Source organism: Bubalus kerabau, chromosome 2 (genome assembly GCF_029407905.1).
Source record: "Bubalus kerabau isolate K-KA32 ecotype Philippines breed swamp buffalo chromosome 2, PCC_UOA_SB_1v2, whole genome shotgun sequence".
NCBI classification, from domain to species: domain Eukaryota; kingdom Metazoa; phylum Chordata; class Mammalia; order Artiodactyla; family Bovidae; genus Bubalus; species Bubalus kerabau.
The window spans coordinates 147,804,898-147,823,824 of record NC_073625.1 but is presented as its reverse complement, the minus strand read 5'-3'; the positions used below and the strand labels follow the sequence as shown (position 1 = coordinate 147,823,824).

At 32.8% G+C, this 18,927-nt stretch overlaps 1 protein-coding gene across 2 annotated transcripts in view; it reads right to left on the bottom strand.

The window, feature by feature from the left end:
* BCHE (butyrylcholinesterase) overlaps positions 1-16,119 on the bottom strand; it is a 77,462-nt gene extending 61,343 nt beyond the window's left edge. The window contains exons 1-3 of one of the 2 annotated variants that reach the window (XM_055569168.1): positions 15,985-16,119; positions 8,044-9,568; positions 3,978-5,388 (exon numbers count right to left, since the gene is read on the bottom strand). In XM_055569168.1, coding sequence (XP_055425143.1) covers positions 5,316-5,388; positions 8,044-9,568; positions 15,985-16,099 — 1,713 coding nt within the window. In that variant the 5' untranslated portion in view covers positions 16,100-16,119 and the 3' untranslated portion in view covers positions 3,978-5,315. Of the gene's footprint in view, positions 1-3,977; positions 5,389-8,043; positions 9,569-15,984 lie in introns of those variants that run through there. The other variant, XM_055569166.1, reaches the window with a different exon arrangement.
* Between the last annotated feature and the right edge of the window lie 2,808 nt (positions 16,120-18,927).

Here is an 18,927-nt window from a genome sequence, read left to right as displayed (position 1 = left end):
TAAATATTAGAAAATAAGCATATTCCTACTAGTATAATGAAGTTATGGAAGTACATGTGTAATACCCATCTTATATATATCTGGAATATAGCTATAAAGTTCATTATTTTAGAAATCTGGCAAATCTGTAAATTTCTGATGGTTGTAATTACAATTTAGTACACAGAAGCAAGCCTATTTTAAATTCCGACAATTATTCAAAATAATCTTGTGCACTAAGAAATTATGACTTAGCATTCATTTAATCTCACCTACTTTCCAGGACAAATGTCATGAACTGTTCATATTTATTTTATACAGATCAGTAAACTAGGGGACTGAAAGTTTAGTAATATATTTTCATTCTTATGTAAAAAAGTTGTTCCTCACACTCCAAGGGAATAAATAGTAAATAAATAAGACACATGAGGATAACAGCAGGTATACTGCTGTGAGATTACTAAAAATACTTTGCTAACTTTTTGGTTTCATGACATCAAAATAGGACAAAAAGTATTTGTGTCATACCATTTATTTCTGGCAAAAAAAAAAAAGTATTAGGGAACATTAACCAATTTAGAGGATCCTGAATAAACTAATTCTCACCAAAGAGACAGAAGAAAGTTAATTGCCTCAATTTTGTAGTTTACCTTTATTTGTTTGAAAACTTGACTAATGCTGAGCCAGGAAGTTAAACAATTGCACATTTGGAGGAAGAAGCCAAGTTTAAACTTAGATAAGAATAGATTGAAGTAGTTTATGCTTGGTAGGGGAAAAACAGAATTTTTTAATGAAATAGAGGAATGCAGTTTCCTGTCAATGATAAGGTTTATTTCAACATGTCAATAAGGGAGGTATATTTATAGCCTCATTTTTTCAGATAGGAAAACACAGTAAGGGATGCTAAGTAACTTGACTGAGATTATACACAAAGGATACCTAGTAAGATTAACACTGGACACATCAGGGCTATCACTTATGATGGGGAAGGCTATGTAACTGCACTGTGAATAGCTCAACTGGAGGCTGTGCCCTGGAGGAATTCTGAAAATAGCACCCAGAGAGAACACAGCAAACAAATGATGTTCTGCAGCAGCAGGAGGCAATTGGAGGGGTCCAGGAATAACGATCCTCTGTCTGACGTTATACTAATTGTATTTTGGCTTATTTTTCTCCTTTAGCTGTTCTGGTCTGTTTGATAAATCAAGTTTGATTTCACCAATTTCCTGTATCACTGAGGTAGTGCTGAAGATACATCATTAAGTGCTGGTTAATCTAATCTATTGGTCATCAAGGTATTGACTAGCTGAATAACTGATGGATATATATATGTTATATTGATATTTTAATATCTCCTATTATAGGATACTGGGTGTGATGCACATGCCTACTATTTGGATCTAGATTTAGATGGGATTGAGGGAAAAGCAAAAGCAAGCAAAATGCATATAGGTAGTAATTCCAATTAGCTAAGGCTTAAGTTATATTGTATATATTTTATAAGGAATTTCAAACCATGCAACTAAAGATACCAAATTCAAATACTATTTAGTGCTCTCACAGGATAACGTTTTCTTTATTTTTGCAAAGAAATGAAATTTTAAAAGTTGTTTTTTTAACCTATATCTTGGAAATTGACAGGTGTTTTTAAAGTAACTGGAAAAATGAATTTCATGGAACTGAATGAAATACATAAAGGTTAAGATTCTCTTAAAATACAAATGGGGTTGGGCCTTCATTGTCATCCATGATGGAATAACTGAAACTGGATTAACTGTCCCACCATAAACAAGTATATACTGGACCAAAAGCAAAAAACAAAACAATAAAATGACGAGTTTCAGGAACTGGATAACAGGCAACACAAGTCTATGTTATTTGAGAGAAGAGGAACTTCAAAGTGAGGCCATGTTTACTGTGGTTACTCACATGAAGATAATTGGCTATCCAAGATGCAGGGAGCTTGAACCTAAGCAGAGTACAGTAGCTTCTAAAAGCTACTGAGGCTAAAAAACAGAAATAAGAATTCTGGGGTATTGGAGTAGCTAGAATATGTGGGACAGGTCTCCCTGCACATCTTTGGCTGAGGCCTGGGCTGAATATATTCAGAGCAAGAACATGAGAGGCTGGGAATAGAGAGAAGAGACTGCATGGCTGAGAGCAGAAGAGATGGGACAGCTGGAGAGTGAATAACTAGTATAATGTTGTCAACACTTTGTTTTCATCTCATTAATATGCAGGCCAGCTGAGTGGAAGGCTGTACCTTCAGATTAAGGAGACCCAGTCTATCTCTACCATGGTGTATGTGTGTGCTCAGTCATGTCCGGCTCTTTGCGATCCCACGGATTGTAGCCTGCCAGGCTTCTCTGTCCATGGGATTCTCCAGGCAACAAGACTGGAATGGGTTGCCATTTCTTATTCCAGGGGATCTTCCTGACCCAGAAGATTGAACTCGCGTATCTCGCCTCTCCTGCATTGGCAAGCGTATTCTTTACCGCTGCACCACATGGGAAGCACTAACTCTACTCTAATAGACACAAAACAAGTAACTGCAACATCTTCAGTGAAAACAGACATTAGTTTAAGTTCTGCCAACTTAAAGAGTCTATAAAATATTTTGGACCTTTCATGGATTCACTCAAAATATAAAACCAAGTCTACACATACTTCAGACAAACTGAAGTATATACACATCTCTTAATTGAACTGTCTGGTAAAATTAAAAACAAACAACCCTCATTCAGTGGAAGTATATATTCTTCAGAGAAGACTAAAATAATATAGAATTTATGCTGCATCATCCACAAAGTCTAGTACAAATGTGAAAATTTCTAGACATGCAAAGAAATAGGAAAACAGTACATGAACCCATCAACTAGATATTGAATGAGCAACTTAAAGCAGCTATTTTAAATATGTTCAGGAACTTAAAGAATAATATCTAAATAGAAAACAGGGAGGAACTCAGCAAAATAATGAAACTACTGAAAAAAATTCAATCTGAAAACTAAAATAAGTGAAATAAAAAATTCATTGGTTACCTTCAGTCACAGATTGGAGATGATAGAAAAAGTCATTGAGCTTGTAGAGAAAATTTTAAAATGTATCTAATTTGCAAATTTGAAGAAAAGGCAACAGAAGCTTAGTGACCTGCGGGACAAAATTTAATAATCTAGTGCATGTATAATTGGAGTTCTAGAAGGAGATGAGAGTGAGAAGGGGGCAGAAATAATATTTGATGGAATACTGATTCAAATTTTCTCAAATGTGATATTAAAAATTACTAAGCTTAGCAAACATCAGACAAAAACAAAACAAGACAAAATCCCTAGACAAAAAATCATTCTTGGAAATACCATGGATAAACAATTGAAACCAAAGATAAAGAGGAAATTTTGAAATCAACCAGAGGAAAAAATTTTTTACATTGTATAGAGAGGGCAATCATACAAATAAAGGTCCACTTTATATCAGAACTGTAGAGACAAGAAGATAATGGGACATATCTTTAAACTGATGAAAAAAAAAAAGAAAAAAAAGATTAAACCAGAAATCTATCTTTAAAAAAAAATCATTCAATTGAAGGAAAATAAAGGTATCTTCAGATTAAAAAAAAAAAAAAAATGCTGAGAGAATTTGTAACTATTCAAACTGCCAATGAGAAATTCTAAGGGATGTTTTTTAGCACAAAGGAAAACAATTCCAGATGACAATTAGAATCCATAGGAAGGGTCAAGAACACTGGAAATGATATATGCCCATGGAAATTTCCAGGCAAGAATCCTGGAGTGGATTGCCATTTCATTCTCCAGATCTCCCCAACCCAGTGATGGAATATAGGTCTTCTAAATTGCAGGTAGATTCTTTACCATCTGAGCCACCAGCGAAACCCCACTAAAGACACAAGTAAATATAAAAGACTATGCTTTTTATTTTATGAATTTACATTAATATAACTTGTAAAAAACAAATACAATTTTAAGAGATATTTTATATTATGTATTCCATAAACATAGGACAATATAAAAAATGAGGAGAATACATGAAACTTTATTGCTAATTTCTTACCGTTGTGAAGTAGTTAAGAGCGAAATGGAAAATAGAAAGCATGAATTGTTTAGAAAATGGGAAATGTCAGCAAAGTAGGTCAGTATTAACTCTAAGTAGATAGTTATAAGTGAAACAATTTTAGTGTTAAAACAAACACTGGGGAAAAAATTAAAGACAAACTAAACATCCATAAAAATACAATAGCAAAAACATTAAAGAAGAAAGAGTTGCAAAGGAGCAATAAGAAGGGTGGATTAAAAATAGCAAGATGGTAGATTTAAACAAAACACATTGATAATTATACTACATGCCAATTGGGTTAATCATGCTAAATATAAGAAAAGTTTCTTTTTTTTTTAATTAGATGAGTTAGAGTAAAAGGATGGAACAAAATATATTGTGCAAACATAGCATGAGAAACTTGATCTATCTATCTTAATATTAGGCAAAGTCAATTTCAGGATAGAGACATTTCAAAATGATAAAAGTCAACTAATCAGGAATACATAATCCTAAATGTGCACAGAATTAATAGTATAAATTTAAAATAGTAAAAGAAAAATTAGTAGAATTAAGTGGAGAAATAAACAGAATCACAATTATAGTCAAAGATGTTAGTACCCTTCTCTCAGTATTTAAAATAAGTAGACAAAAATATTAGAAGACCTGAGAAACCATGAACTAATTAATTAATTTACTAATTAATTAATCATAGCAAGTAAGAACATGCATTCTTTTCAAGAGCACATAATCACCCATATGAATCATATTCTGGGTCATAAAATAATTCTCAATGTATTTCAAAATGGAAAATCTTGAGTACAGTCTCTAACTAGAACTGAATTAAATTAGAAATCCACCACAAACTATCTATAAATCATACAAATAGCTGAAAGTTAAATAAAAGACTACTAAACAACCCATTGGGAAAATAAAATATCACAAAGAAAAGTTCAAAATTATTTTGAACTTAGTCCTAATAAGAAATATAACATATACTAAACATTCTTTAAGGAGAAAAGGCATTAAAACATTTTATTAACCATGTACTTGAAAATTCACTTTCCTGAATGATAATTACAACTCTTATTTCTACTTTTTACTTTCTTTATGTGTGATTTTGGGGTTATATGGGAGTAAAAATCTGCAGTTTCCCAATCTAGGCATTACTGACATTTGGAATGCATAATTTGTTGCTGGGGGACTATCCTGAGCATTGTAAGAAGTTTGGCAGCATCTCTGGCCTCTGTATAGCTAGTAGCCCATCCCAGTTCCAGAAGTGATACTCAAAAATAACTCCAGATATTGTTAAATGTCCTTGGTATGGGGAATGGAGGCAAACCAAGGGGGAGCATCTCCCTGGGAAGAGAACATCAAACATCATGTTTGTGGGCAAATGAATGTGAGTAGATTTTCCAACCTGACACTTAGACCAACTTTGTTACCATGGAGTTTATTTAATCATTGTAAGCTTCTGTATTTATTACACAGGTATACTTTGAAAAAATATAGTGCACACCAGGAGATTAACATTATGTTTTCCATCAAGTCAAATCTCAATGCATATGATATATTATTATCTCTGTCCAACTGTGCAAGCATGGACTATAAAGAAACTCACTGGTTAAATTGGTATCTTGCTGAATGGTATCTATGGCTGAATTACATTAAAAAGTTTAATCTTTATGGTTTTAATCTTGTTCATGTGAATTTACTATTACAATAAAAATTTTTCAATATTCATTTATTCCCTATTAACATATGCTAATCATAGAAGTAAATTATGATTAAACAATCTTTTATTCCATTAATTATCAAATATTCTCTTCTTTGACCTGTTGCACTCGTTTGCCATAGATACTTCACCTCGTTATCAGTGTTCTCCATTGTGAAATAAGAAAATATATATTTCTTGATGATTTAAACATGTAAGATATGTCTTTTACAAATTATAGGCATCAATATTTTGAAGAAATGTTGATGTTTCCCTTAAATTACCTTAATAGTCTGCCTAAATTATTTATAATCTCTAGAATTGTCAGACAGAATTAAAAACATATTCAAGTGATTTAATGTGGATTAAAGCCTTGAGGGAGAGAACAGAATGAAATATACATAATTCTAAAGCAGCTCTAGAAATAAGATGTTCCTTGTTAAGCAAAAATTTAGGCTGATGTTGAGAAGGTGTAATATATTGTACAGCTACAGACAATAGCTTACATATCTTAAAAAAAAGTTTAACTTGTTCTTACTAAATCCAAATATTTGTTAAGTGGGACATATACCAAGGTCAGTACTTCAATAAGTATCCAATAAAACCATAACTTCTCTTTCAAGAAGTTAGTTCTTAGTCTAGTTTAGGAGGCTCAGAATACAATGAAAGATAGCATTTAGATACATGACTGTCAATGGTTTCTCTGGGAGTGTAAAACAGGTCTGAAGCAATCACAACTCTTAGAATTAAAGTTACTCTGTATGAAACATGTAATTGGTCACAACTTAACACAATAGTAGGACTTGTGTCGTTAAAAAGGAGAGAGGTAAATTTTCTAAACAGGGCACACAGCAAGAACAGGTTCTAAGGTATAGTTAAACTTGAAATCTTTGATATTCATGTGATAACTCCTCCACCAAGGAAACAGGTACTGAAGAGAATGGGTTGTAGCAAGGTTAGAGAAGCATCTTAATGCCAGATGGAAGAGTTTTAGCCTTATATACAGTGAATAAGTGTCAAAACATTTTGAGAGAAGTTATAAAATACAGATACTTTGTAGAAAGATACCTACAATAACATGAAGCATCAACACAATGAATTCCAAGGTTCAATGCAAGATACTGAATGCTTGGGGCTGGTGCACTGGGACGACCCAGAGGGATGGTATGGGGAGGGAGGAGGGAAGAGGGTTGAGGATGGGGAACACATGCATACCTGTGGTGGATTCATTTTGATATATGGCAAAACCAATACAATATTGTAAAGTTAAAAAATAAAATAAAAAATGAACCAAATGGAGGACGGAAAAGAAAATCATTCCCAAAATTCTTTTTGATTATAAAGATAGGATGACAAATTGGATTAATGCATCAATCAGTTTGTGAGTTTCTGTAAGCATTTTTCAAAAAAAGAGATACCCCAATTTCTATTTTTTTGGTTATTCTCATTGATACAAACTGTTTCAGTGTAGAAAATTCAATTTGAGGTTACACATTATGACAAAATCCTTATTTTTTATACACATGAAGTATTAAAAAATAGAAAATATATTGATATTAAAAGAGCATTTTTTCTCTGATGATTGAAGAGATAATATCACAATATTTATAACATATGAGGGAAAATATGTTCTTTTGTAACATCTCTTATTATGTAATGTCACCCTTGTGACTACTCAAGTGGAAAGCAGCTTAGCTAAACAAGATGAGCCTTGCAGCTCTTGTTCAACAAAGGTTACCTAAAACCTCTGAACAAACATATTAGGGAATAAAAAACGTTGATAAAATGTCAAATTCTGTATTTTGAGTAATGTGAGGACCAACCCTAATACCATCCTGCCCTTTGATTTTCCTGTGATGGTATGTCTGTCTTTGTGCATCAGGTTACAGTGTACCACTGCTTAAGAGCACGAGCAAAAAAGAGATATTCCTGCTCCTTCTTAAACATGTGAACACTGTAAACTTTTAGGCTGAAAAGCACTTGACAAGGTGGACATCGTGTTCACAAGGTGGACATCTAGTTCCAGACAAACTTTGGGGAACGTTGTTAAAGTACTTTATGCTGCTTTAAAGAAATGAAATCAGAAAATATTTTTCATAAAAGTTCTTTGATTATTTCTTTTAAGCACTCTGATGCAAGGAACTGAAATGTACTAAATAATGAAAAACAAAACCAGCTTAAGGTGTGAAGAGAATAAATAATCAAAATGTTTCTGTACCTTGAATGAAGTCTACACTGGGGAACATGCAAAGCTAAGCAAAACAAAACAAACAAGAACAATTACAAAAATTGGCACTTACCCATATTTTGCAAAATTTGCCCAACGTTTCATAATGGATCTGCTAAAAATTTCCTCAGCTTTTGTGTAATTAACTCTTCTTTCCAGTGGTAAACCAAAAACAAATTCGATCTCATAACCATGCATCACTCCCATCCATTCTGGCCAAGGGAGTTTGGAGGATCGGTGCTCAAAGTAGTAGAAAAAGGCATTGTTTCCCATATCTGAGAACTTTTTGGTGAACTCCAAAGCAGGACATATGATATTATAATCCCCAACAACATCATCCAAGGCCTCACGGTATTTTTCAGCTCTCTGATCATCTAACCAGTCCATGTAGTGGAAAAGGATCGATTCCTTTCCAAACTCACTAACTCCTGGAAAAAATATTTTTAAACCTTCTTGAAATTCTTTTCTGGTTATAATACTATTGTTATCTTTGCTGAAACCAGGAGCACCATATACTAAAAATGCTGTCCCTTCATCTTTATTAACACCCACCAAGATCTGGGTTTTTTTGAACTGTCCAAGTTGGAGTAGTGTGTCTGGCATGTCAGTGAGAAAATCACCGTCCACAGTGGGACCAAAATTTACTGATAAGAGTGTACCATAGGGGACAACAAACACTTCATGACGAAGAATCTCCTGGGGATCTTTATTTCGAAGGCATTTGATTATCTCAGTGTCATTTTCTCTAGAGCAACCAATAAATTTAGCTAAAGTCAATGTTCTGTTCCTAGCTTCATAACGAGATGTCACTGCCCAAGGAGCATTAGAGGATCCACTTTGCAGAATAGCTCTGGTAAACAACGGGTGGCTTTCAGGAGAAAGTAAATGAAGGCTAACTGAAGCTGCTCCTGCACTTTCTCCAAAGAGAGTTACACTTTTAGGATTTCCACCAAAGGCTGCTATGTTTTTTTGGACCCAGTGAAGAGCCAACTGTTGATCAAATAGACCAACATTCCCTGGTGCCTCAGGATTTCCTGGTAAAGCTAAGAATCCAAGGGCACCCACTCTATAGTTCATTGAAACCACAATAACTCTTTCAACCCGTGCCAGAAACTTTCCATCATAAACATGCAAAGATGATGTTCCAGTCTGAAAACTACCACCGTAGATCCATATCATTACAGTAGCATTTTTTGGTTTAGGTGTTGGAATCCACACATTCAGATATAAACAGTCTTCACTGAGGTCAGTGTTCGGGTTCCACATCTCTGAACCAAGGAAGCCTGGAAAACTTTGATCTGTGTTCTGATAACAAGAATTTGCATATTTTGTGGCATTCCAAATATCAGGCCACTTGGTCAAAGATTGTGGCTTTTTGAATCGTAGTCTACCAAGAGGTGGCTGTGCATACGGGATTCCAAGAAAGGCTGTTATTGTGCCACCAAGTACTGGCAAGCGCATCCCCCTGACTTTTCCATTCTTGGTGGTAATTATGATGTCTTCTTCAGTGTGTGACTTCTCAAAGAGTACCCAGAGCAGAAGGAACCACAAGACAAATCTGATGTATATGACTGTACTCCGGCTCTGCATATTGGTTTCTGCAAGAGAGGTAAGCAGGAAGTTTTAACAGCTTCATGCGTCTAAGGTTATATTTTATTGATGATAATTAACTAAAATTTAGCAGTTCTTATTAATCCTGTAAATTATGAAAACGAATTAATCTGTTACTGCTACAAACAATAGAAAATGGTTAGACATATTTCAGTTTTCAATTTAGGAAAGAAATGAGTGAAATGGGAATGGAAAAAGAAATGATTTCAATTTGAAGAGATTCATTTACAAACCTCTGTAAGAAAGAGAGATTTAGTATTTTAAGGAGAAAATTTGTCCAAGGCATAACTGTGTATGTGTATATATATGTGTGTGTGTGTGTGTGTGTGTGTGTATATATATATATATATATATACATATATATATATATATATATATATACAACTTTACCAGGCATTAAGTGGCAGTCTATTAATGACAGATATAGTAGATTAAATTTCTACCTTGGTTAGAGGAAGAAATACAAGCTCACATATTCTCTGGAATATATATACAGTTCTAATCATGGCTGACTGGCTCTTGACAGAGCTGTGAAGTAGGTTAAGAAACTCTAAGGATCTTCAGACCTATTACTGTCTTTTTCTGTTTCCACAGTCCCATCTGGGGTCCTTTTTGCCTTAGTGGTTTTTTCCTCTGTACACGCATAAGCATAGTGTAAGGTCAGAAGAGAATTTGGACAAGCAATTCATAAAATGTTAAGTAACAAAAAAATGCAGTAGCTACCATTAATCCTACAAATTGTGAAAACAAACAAATCTTCTACCATTATAAAGGTCTACCAGAAATAGATAGAGAAGACTGGATATATACCAGTCCTTTGGAACTGAATAACCATGAAGGGTTTTTCTACCTAAATTATATCGTCAATGAAGAGACTAATAGTGTAATGTGTGGATGAAGAAATCAATTTAGAAGAAATTTTACACTCAGAGATGACTCAATACATGTCTTAATCCGTTAATTTATTAAAGTATATGCAACTAGGGAGGTTAAATGTGTTAGCATGGTCAGATTTGCTTATATTTTGGTAGTGGACAGTGAAATCAGAAGACTAAAATTAAGGAATTACTGGGAAAAGTGGGGGAATCAAAAGTAATCTTTGATACCTACCAAATCATGACTATTTGACATTTCATGAAATAATATTTATTTAATAATATGAAAAGAACATTTGGGGAAATCAAAGTTTTATTTAAAATTCATAATGCACAGTTGAGTTTCTTTTTAATAAAAAAAATTTAAATCACATTCTGAAACTCTAAGTGACAAAGGATAGAAAAATGTAATGAAGATATCATCTGAAAGAACTAATATCCTTATACAACTGAGAAAAAAAAGAAAATCTGATTAAAATTGTCAAATACAAACACTGATTCTCATCCATAAAACAACAGCAAAGTTCCATACATGTACAAAATGTTTTCTTCATTATGTTTTGAGAGTGTAATAATAAATCCAAACTATGTGTCCAAGAAACTAATCCTGTGAGCACTGAGAATTTGTATTAGATTTTTTATTTTTTTTTCTTAAATTTTAGATTGTCTTAGAAGGCAGTGATTTAGGCACTACCTATTAAGATAACTGTCTTAGATCTATGATCCTCACAGTTAATGAGCCTCATTCACCACTGCTCACAGGACAGCTAGTATCCAACAGGTATTTTTTGATCCCCCAAAATACATGAATAAACTAATCCACTGTATACACTACTTTGTTCAATGTACAGTACTTATAGATGTATATCCATTTCTACTGCTATCTCTGTCTCTTTGTCTAAGATTATGGCTATGTCTATAAATATATTTATCTCTAATTCTACTTATATCTGCATGTTTATGCCTATATACACATATATATTTATACATAATGATTGCTATAATAGTAAGGCTTCAAAAAATTAAGCCATGAGATTTTTTATGCTCTCAATTTTGAAATAAATGACTCTGTTATTACCAATAAAATATTTTGAAGTATATAATATTTTAACACTATATATATTCTAGTATGAAATTTAGATATTATAATCAAATTAAATATAATTTTTTAATAAAAATAATAAATATAATGTCATGGTATATACTCTTGCCTGGAAAATCCCATGGACGGAGGAGCCTGGTAGGCTACGGTCCATGGGGTCGCTGAGTTGGACACAACTGAGCGATTTCACTTTCACTTTTCACTTTCATGCATTGGAGAAAGAAATGGCAACCCACTCCAGTGTTCTTGCCTGGAGAATCCCAGGGATGGGGGAGCCTGGTGGGCTCCATCTATAGGGTCACACAAAGTCAGACACGACTGAAGCGACTTAGCAGCAGCAGCAGCAGCAACAGCATGGTAATATAAAGATGCCTGTAAACTTGACACTTGAGGCTTCCCTGATGGCTCAGTGGTGAAGAATTTGCCTGCCAATTCAGGAGCCTTGGTTCAATCCCTGGGTCAGGAATATCCCCTGTAGAAGGAAATGGCAACCTACTCCAATATTATTACCTGGGAAATCCCATGGACAGAGGAACCTGGGAGGCTACAGTCCACTGGGTCACAAAGAGTTGGACACAACTTAATAACTAAATAGCAGCAGCAGTAGCAAATTTGACTCTAATAAAATTTTATATTTCAGAGAGTTAGGAGTTTTAGAGATACTGCTAACATATACTACAATTTTATTTTTTCCCCCTTCTGATAAATCCTAAGACATTTCTTCTAAATTGGAGGTAGGCATTTGGCCTAGGTCAATCAATCTCTACTAAGTCTAATCAAGATTGTATTCTTTTTGTTTGGTTTTACATAAACCATATAACAGATCCTGATAATTTTTGGTTTCTGACAGTTTTCAAACTTTCATTCTATTGTTTATTAATTTTATTCCATAGCGAATATAAAATTACTACCAACATATTTTGTTTTTGTATGTAATTAATAAATATAATAATATTCATTGCATGTATTATGAAAGGCTGCTATAACATCTAAAAGGTTGTAATAACATTCCATGTCACTTAATTGATTTATATAAGTACTTGCATGCTGTTATTTATATTTTGTGCTAAGTAGAACTTAAATGTTATATAATATGATTTATATGAATAATAATCTTTCTTTTTCAACAGTGATATCTATGAGTCATCACCTTGGTATTACTAATATAAGTACTTACACCTTGTAATTGTAAATAATGTAATTAATAACATTCAATCATATAAGCCTGTATTTGTAGCAAGAATGGTAATATAATTCTAATTCACCTTGGTGTTAACCTGTTGGAGTACATTTTAAATACTATATTATTAAATCTAGGTTTTAGCATGAACATATGATTCTATTTGCATACTCATTATTAGTGTAGACTAATATGTTTATATTTATTTGCATGCATGCTAAGCCGCTTCAGTCATGTCCAACTCTTTGTGACCCTATGAACTGTAGCCTGCCAGGCTCCTCAGTCCATGGGGTTCTCCAGACAAGAATACTAGAGTGGGTTGCCATGCCGTCCTCCAGGGGATCGTCCCAACCCAGGGACTGAACTCTGGATCTCCTGCATTGCAGGAGGATTTTTTACTGCTGAGCCACTGCAGTCCTTTATTTAAGTAAGAATAATTCTTTTTTCATAATCTAGTATTTTCTAGTCTAAATGCTGCACTGTAGTTTTACCATTAAGAGATGTTTATGTTTTTAATATACATTATCACATGAGTAAGCAATCAAAAAGTAGACAAAGGAGATTAAAAAATGTTATTGCTCTGTATCTCTAAGTGTTTATTAATAATTAAAGTATTCAACAAAATTTCATTTATTTCATCCTATAAATTCTGTTGCAAATTGACTACTGGTACATTAAACAATTTAAATTCTAAGAACACATAACATGTTTATCACAAAGAATGGGATAAATTTTCATACCAAGGACAACTGAGTAAATGAATTTAGAAATACTCAGTTTAGATCAACTAATTTATTGTAATAATATGTAATACTTGATTAAAGTCATTAGTTTTGTTTGGAATTGCAAAAGAAAATTGATGGGAGTGGGGAGGGAGAGAAACCTGGAAAATAATGAATACTATAGTGTTCCAAGTTTATCAAATGCTTCAGGATATCAAAATCTACTGGCAATTTGGGAAAATTATTCCCAGCTTAAAAAAAAAACTTTCAAAATTAAAAAATGTAAAAATGTATTTTCTTATTTTTGCATTTTTAATTCCATTTTGAAAGTAGTATCAAAATTCCTTGACTAGTTTTTAAAATATGCAATGGTATAAGATATGAGTACAATAAAATTATTGGTATAAAAAGCTATTTATTTGCCACATATTTGTCATAATTGGATATCAACCAAATTTTCTAAATAATTGGGCAGTCAAGGACTTATTAAAGGATGGTCAGGCAAAACCTGTTAATAGTTTTCGCTGAATGTAGTTTTCTTGTCTTTTTAAGAAAGTTTTAGTAGAATGTATACTTCTATATAAAAATAAAGACTGTTAAAATGGTAGGAAAAGAGCCATCTAGATAATATGATCTAGAACAAGGGCCACTAAAATGTAGATAGTCCAATTAAAACAACTGAGCCTTTATATCAAACCTAAAAAGCTTGTTTTGTTGTAGGCTAAGTGAAGCCGGGAATTGAGGAAGTCTGTTTATAAACTACAGCATTGTCTTCCAGGGATCCTTCAGATACCCAATAGACACTAAAAGGATGTATAGATAGAAGACACTATATTAGGTATGAAACACAGATCTATAACTCTCCTCAAGGAGGAAAACATTTTACAAACTTTTTATTGTGTGAATAATTTGAACATTTAATATTAGATATCTTGGGTCTTCTTGCAAAGTTCAATCTGTTCTTAGGTTGACATCTATTCATTTATAATTCTCCATTTGGAACAGTTCAATTTTGATAAGAATGAGCAGATTTTGGCAAGAAAGCATTAAAATGAAGACAACATATAATTTAAGCATGCATTATTCATTGTTACCAAGAAATAAAGCAGAAATTAAATCTGAAAATAAGATATCATTTGCTTATATTTTAAAAGCTGAAATATGGAGTAGATCCCTATATTTTCTTTTTTTAGCTTTCTTTTTTATTTTTTTAAATTCTGAAAATATGCTAACACATTTACAGGAGACTTGGAAATTACAGAACAATGTTATGTATAGTTCCACCATATATTACAAATTTTTGTTTCAAATAAATATATTAAGATTTTTAGTTGGAGTTTCACCAAATATTTTCTTATAATTAAAAAACTAAGGACAATAATATGTCTAGGAGAACAAAACAGAACTTTGCAAATTCAATTAGAAATTTAATTTGCATCCAAAGGACCACTCTATTTCAAACACACAGAGAATTCTAAAGGTTGTCATTTAAAGTAAAAATCATTCTTTAAAACCTCATGTTTATCCTTAATAACTACATAAGTGACATATAATTACATTTATCATAGCTATGAGATAGCTCATATTATGGAAGGCATTATACAGACTAGTAACAGTAACTCCTGAGTTTATTATTATTCAATATATTCATAAAAAGTTGGAAGGAATAACTTTATTTTTTTTTAATTACAAATAGAAATCATAAATTGTGAAATAATTTTGTTCACATTTCAGTTCACTTTTAATCATTCATATTGTTTTATTAAAAACTCAATGCTTAATCCTCTGGTGAAATAAGAGTTGATATCAAAATAAAGGTAGATTTACAAAATTATAGGATGAACAGAAAGTGTGCATTTGCTATTATTTCTATAATAATAAAAATAACAGCAAATGTAAAACACTTTTCTATAAATACACATATTAAAAAAAGAATAAACAGGGCAAACTAGACAAAAGTTTGTAAATCAAATCAAGAAATAGATCTTTCCTTTTATACAAAACAAACTTAGACCTTTCTTTTGCAAATTGATTTTGTTAAAGTTTCAAATGGCAAAATGTTAAGTACTCTGTAAAACCAGACAATAAGAGAACTATTCATTTCAAACCACTTTAAAAAAAAAAAAAATAGAGAGTAAGATTGGTCAATAAACACTTGTTACTCTTTTAAGGAGACATTCACCAAACAGAGCATTTAAATGTAAAACACAGCATAAAATTCCCTTAGAGGGTGCATTAGGAACATACATTACGGTGATCCCATTAAGTGCTATGGTCCTTTATACAAAGTTGAACAAATTCATTAGTTCCTTAGCAGTTAAGTGGACTCTGTCTGTGTTCCCTGAATAATCAGAAGGTTTGATGTATGTGGCTGCTCCCTTCATCTGTCCCATTTCCAATGATTGCCTCCCACAGAGCACCAACGGGGCACAACAAACACGTGAAGGGATCACATTCCTGTTACAGAATGAGCTTCAGGGTAACTTCCATCTCTACAGGCAGACGTAAATTCAGAGCAACTTACCCGACTCACTGCAACAAAGATGATAAAGTTTGCAAGGAGTGGAAATCATATAATACTTCAGGGAAATGCAGTATGAAGCTGCTGCTCCAGCCTGTAAATTGGACTGCACTGACATTACAATCAACAGTTACTGACAAAGCTCGCGAGAGTTGGCAGCGGCAACTTGATCTAGAAGCAGCCAATCTTTACTTTCTGACATCTGTTCAGAGGCTAATTGTATGAATGCTGTAGTGATTCATTTACAAAAGTATTACCGGCGTCGTGTTTTAAGATTGCAGGCACTCATCTAGAGTGAAGAAAAAGAAAGCTACAAAGCAGATACTGAAATTGAACAGAAAATACACAGGGGTTTGTTTGTTTGGTTTTTTTTTCTTTTTTAATCGTTTGTTTTCATTTTCTTTTTAAACACCTCCAGAACTTTTAAGGTTTTATTCTCCTTTATGGAATCTACATTTTTCTCATGCTGATTTTGATTTAAATATATATATGTTGCTTTAAAGAAATGTTGTTGAAATTGTTGTACCTTCAATCTGTGTCAAGCAAGTAGCTGTGTTACTGTTGTTGTTTAGTCCCTCAGTTGCGTCCTACTCACTTTTGCCACCCCATGGACTGTAGGCTGCCAGGCCCCTCTGTCTATGGGATTCTCCAAGCAAGAGTTCTGGAGTTGGTTGCCATTTCCTTCTTCACATATAGTTATAAAGGAGTGTAAAAAATTAAATAGAAAACTAATTATTCTATAGGTAAAACTATGAAAATCAAAAGACTAATTTTATCAATGAATGAATGTGATATGTGTGTCCTTCCAGCCCCTACACCCCAACATCCATGTAAATCATACAGATATCAGCTTTGATAATTTCCTAATTGGGGACCCTGCAGGCAGTCAAGTGTTGTAAGAAGCCACAAAATTCCTGCTTGAGACAAGGAAAATAAAATAGAATGAACATTCAACACTATACTTTATAGAAAAACACACTTGTCAGCTGAAACTGCGTGAACTCTCAAGGATGTATATGCATCTTTCAACCTTATCTTCCCTGATTTGGCTTTTCGGGCAAATGAAAAAACACATAAAAAATTTTTTTTATGAACCATTTAATGCCTGACTTCTCAATGCAGTTATAGTCTTTATCTCCCACAAAAGATCGCTTTCACTTTTAAGTCTCTCGCTTTGGGGCTTGTCATGGACTAACCAGTAGGCACGTAATTGTGGATAAGCCTATGTTTTGTTTTTAAAACATAATGTTTAAGATTTCAAATATGCAAATGTAAGAACTGTCGTTTGTTATTAATACTGTCTTGTGTCAGTCATTATAATTGACAGCTTACATAACTTGTTTTATTGTATTTCAACAAATATATAAGTTAAATATTACTAATTGCATTTTCAGATGAGGACACTGAGGCTCTTAAAGATCAGAAACTTGGCTATATATATTTTTTACCACTAATAGGAATTGGCATCAGAATTTTAACCTAGATTTTTCTGATGTCATTCCATGTCAACTGTTCCCAAGATACCAACCACTTTGGCCTTTTTAAATAATCTTTTCTGGGAAATTTGCTCCTTAGGAGGTATTTATTAGACAATGAATTTCACAGTCACAGTGATTTATATTGTATTTAGAATATAGTTTATGTAATGACAATCTAGTAACAAAAAAGTTACAGAGTAAATGGTTTATCTAAAGGAATAAAGATTTTTTTCAAAAACAGTACACTGACAACACAGTGAATAGTAACGTGATGGCATTTTTGTTTAAAATATAGTCATTCTAGTAATCCATGTGGAACGGAGTTCATTAGTTTAATATATGTGCCTTTTTTTTCATTGAAATGCCAAATTTCTTCTCTCCAACACAGCTGCACTGCATTGTTCTGGGTTAGCATGTGGTTGATCTTATTCTCCTGCAATTATTGAGTGATGTTTTTGATGTTAGCAAATGCAGGAGAACATTCTGCATGTAATATCAACACATCACAATGAAAATATATCAGATATTAATATATTTCATTTTCATCTTTAAACAGGAAAGTAAACAATAAACTCTTTTATCCTTATATCTTTAACACATGTGTAAACTGGCTGACTAGCAGTGTTAACTGATAAAATCTGGCAATTTTTTCTTTTTATTTCATTTACCCTCACCATTCCTCAGACATGCCATCCTATTTAATGCATTATTTCAGTGCATTTCTTTTTCCTGTCTTATTGGAGGTTTTATTCATTTGTGGCTCAACATATAGCAGCTACTTCTGTGATGCCAATATTTATTCACACTTATCCAGCAAGAGGACTTAGTCACACAAAATGAATTTTGTTTCAAGCTTATTTGGCAAGGGTTGTTCTATTACCTGACAGAACCCTTGAGGGTTCATGATCATACTGTTAAATGTTGAGACTGCCTCCTAAGTAATACTGCTCAAATACCACAGGAGTGTTGAAATGGTGTTAATACCGCTCAGGTTTTGCAACCATGTATGCTAAAGGTCTGGCAAGGCTTATGGTCTTGAATGAACATTTTCAGTTAGTCTATCACACAGAGTTTTTACTTTTAAGGTTTTATTGTTACTTAATTACCACTGATCTGGTTGTTTTCTAGATAGCAGCTGTGAAGGAGATTTGACACAGTGTGGGAAATAGTAATATCACATTATACATTAGTCTTCATTAGGCATACTCATGCTATGAAAATGCCCTAATCTTTCATTAATACTTTCTTTTTTACAAGAACAATGCCTTCTCTAAAAAAATATGGGTTACCAAAAAATACCCAACGTTTTATGTATCACAGAGATGGAAAAGGTCATTTGATATATTCCATTCTACTTAAAAAAAAAAAAAAAAACTATGTACATAGTTATAATCAGACATATATAAAACAATAATTAGGTTATTAAATTTTTTCTTATTTTCAAAATTTATTTCATAATATTAATTTT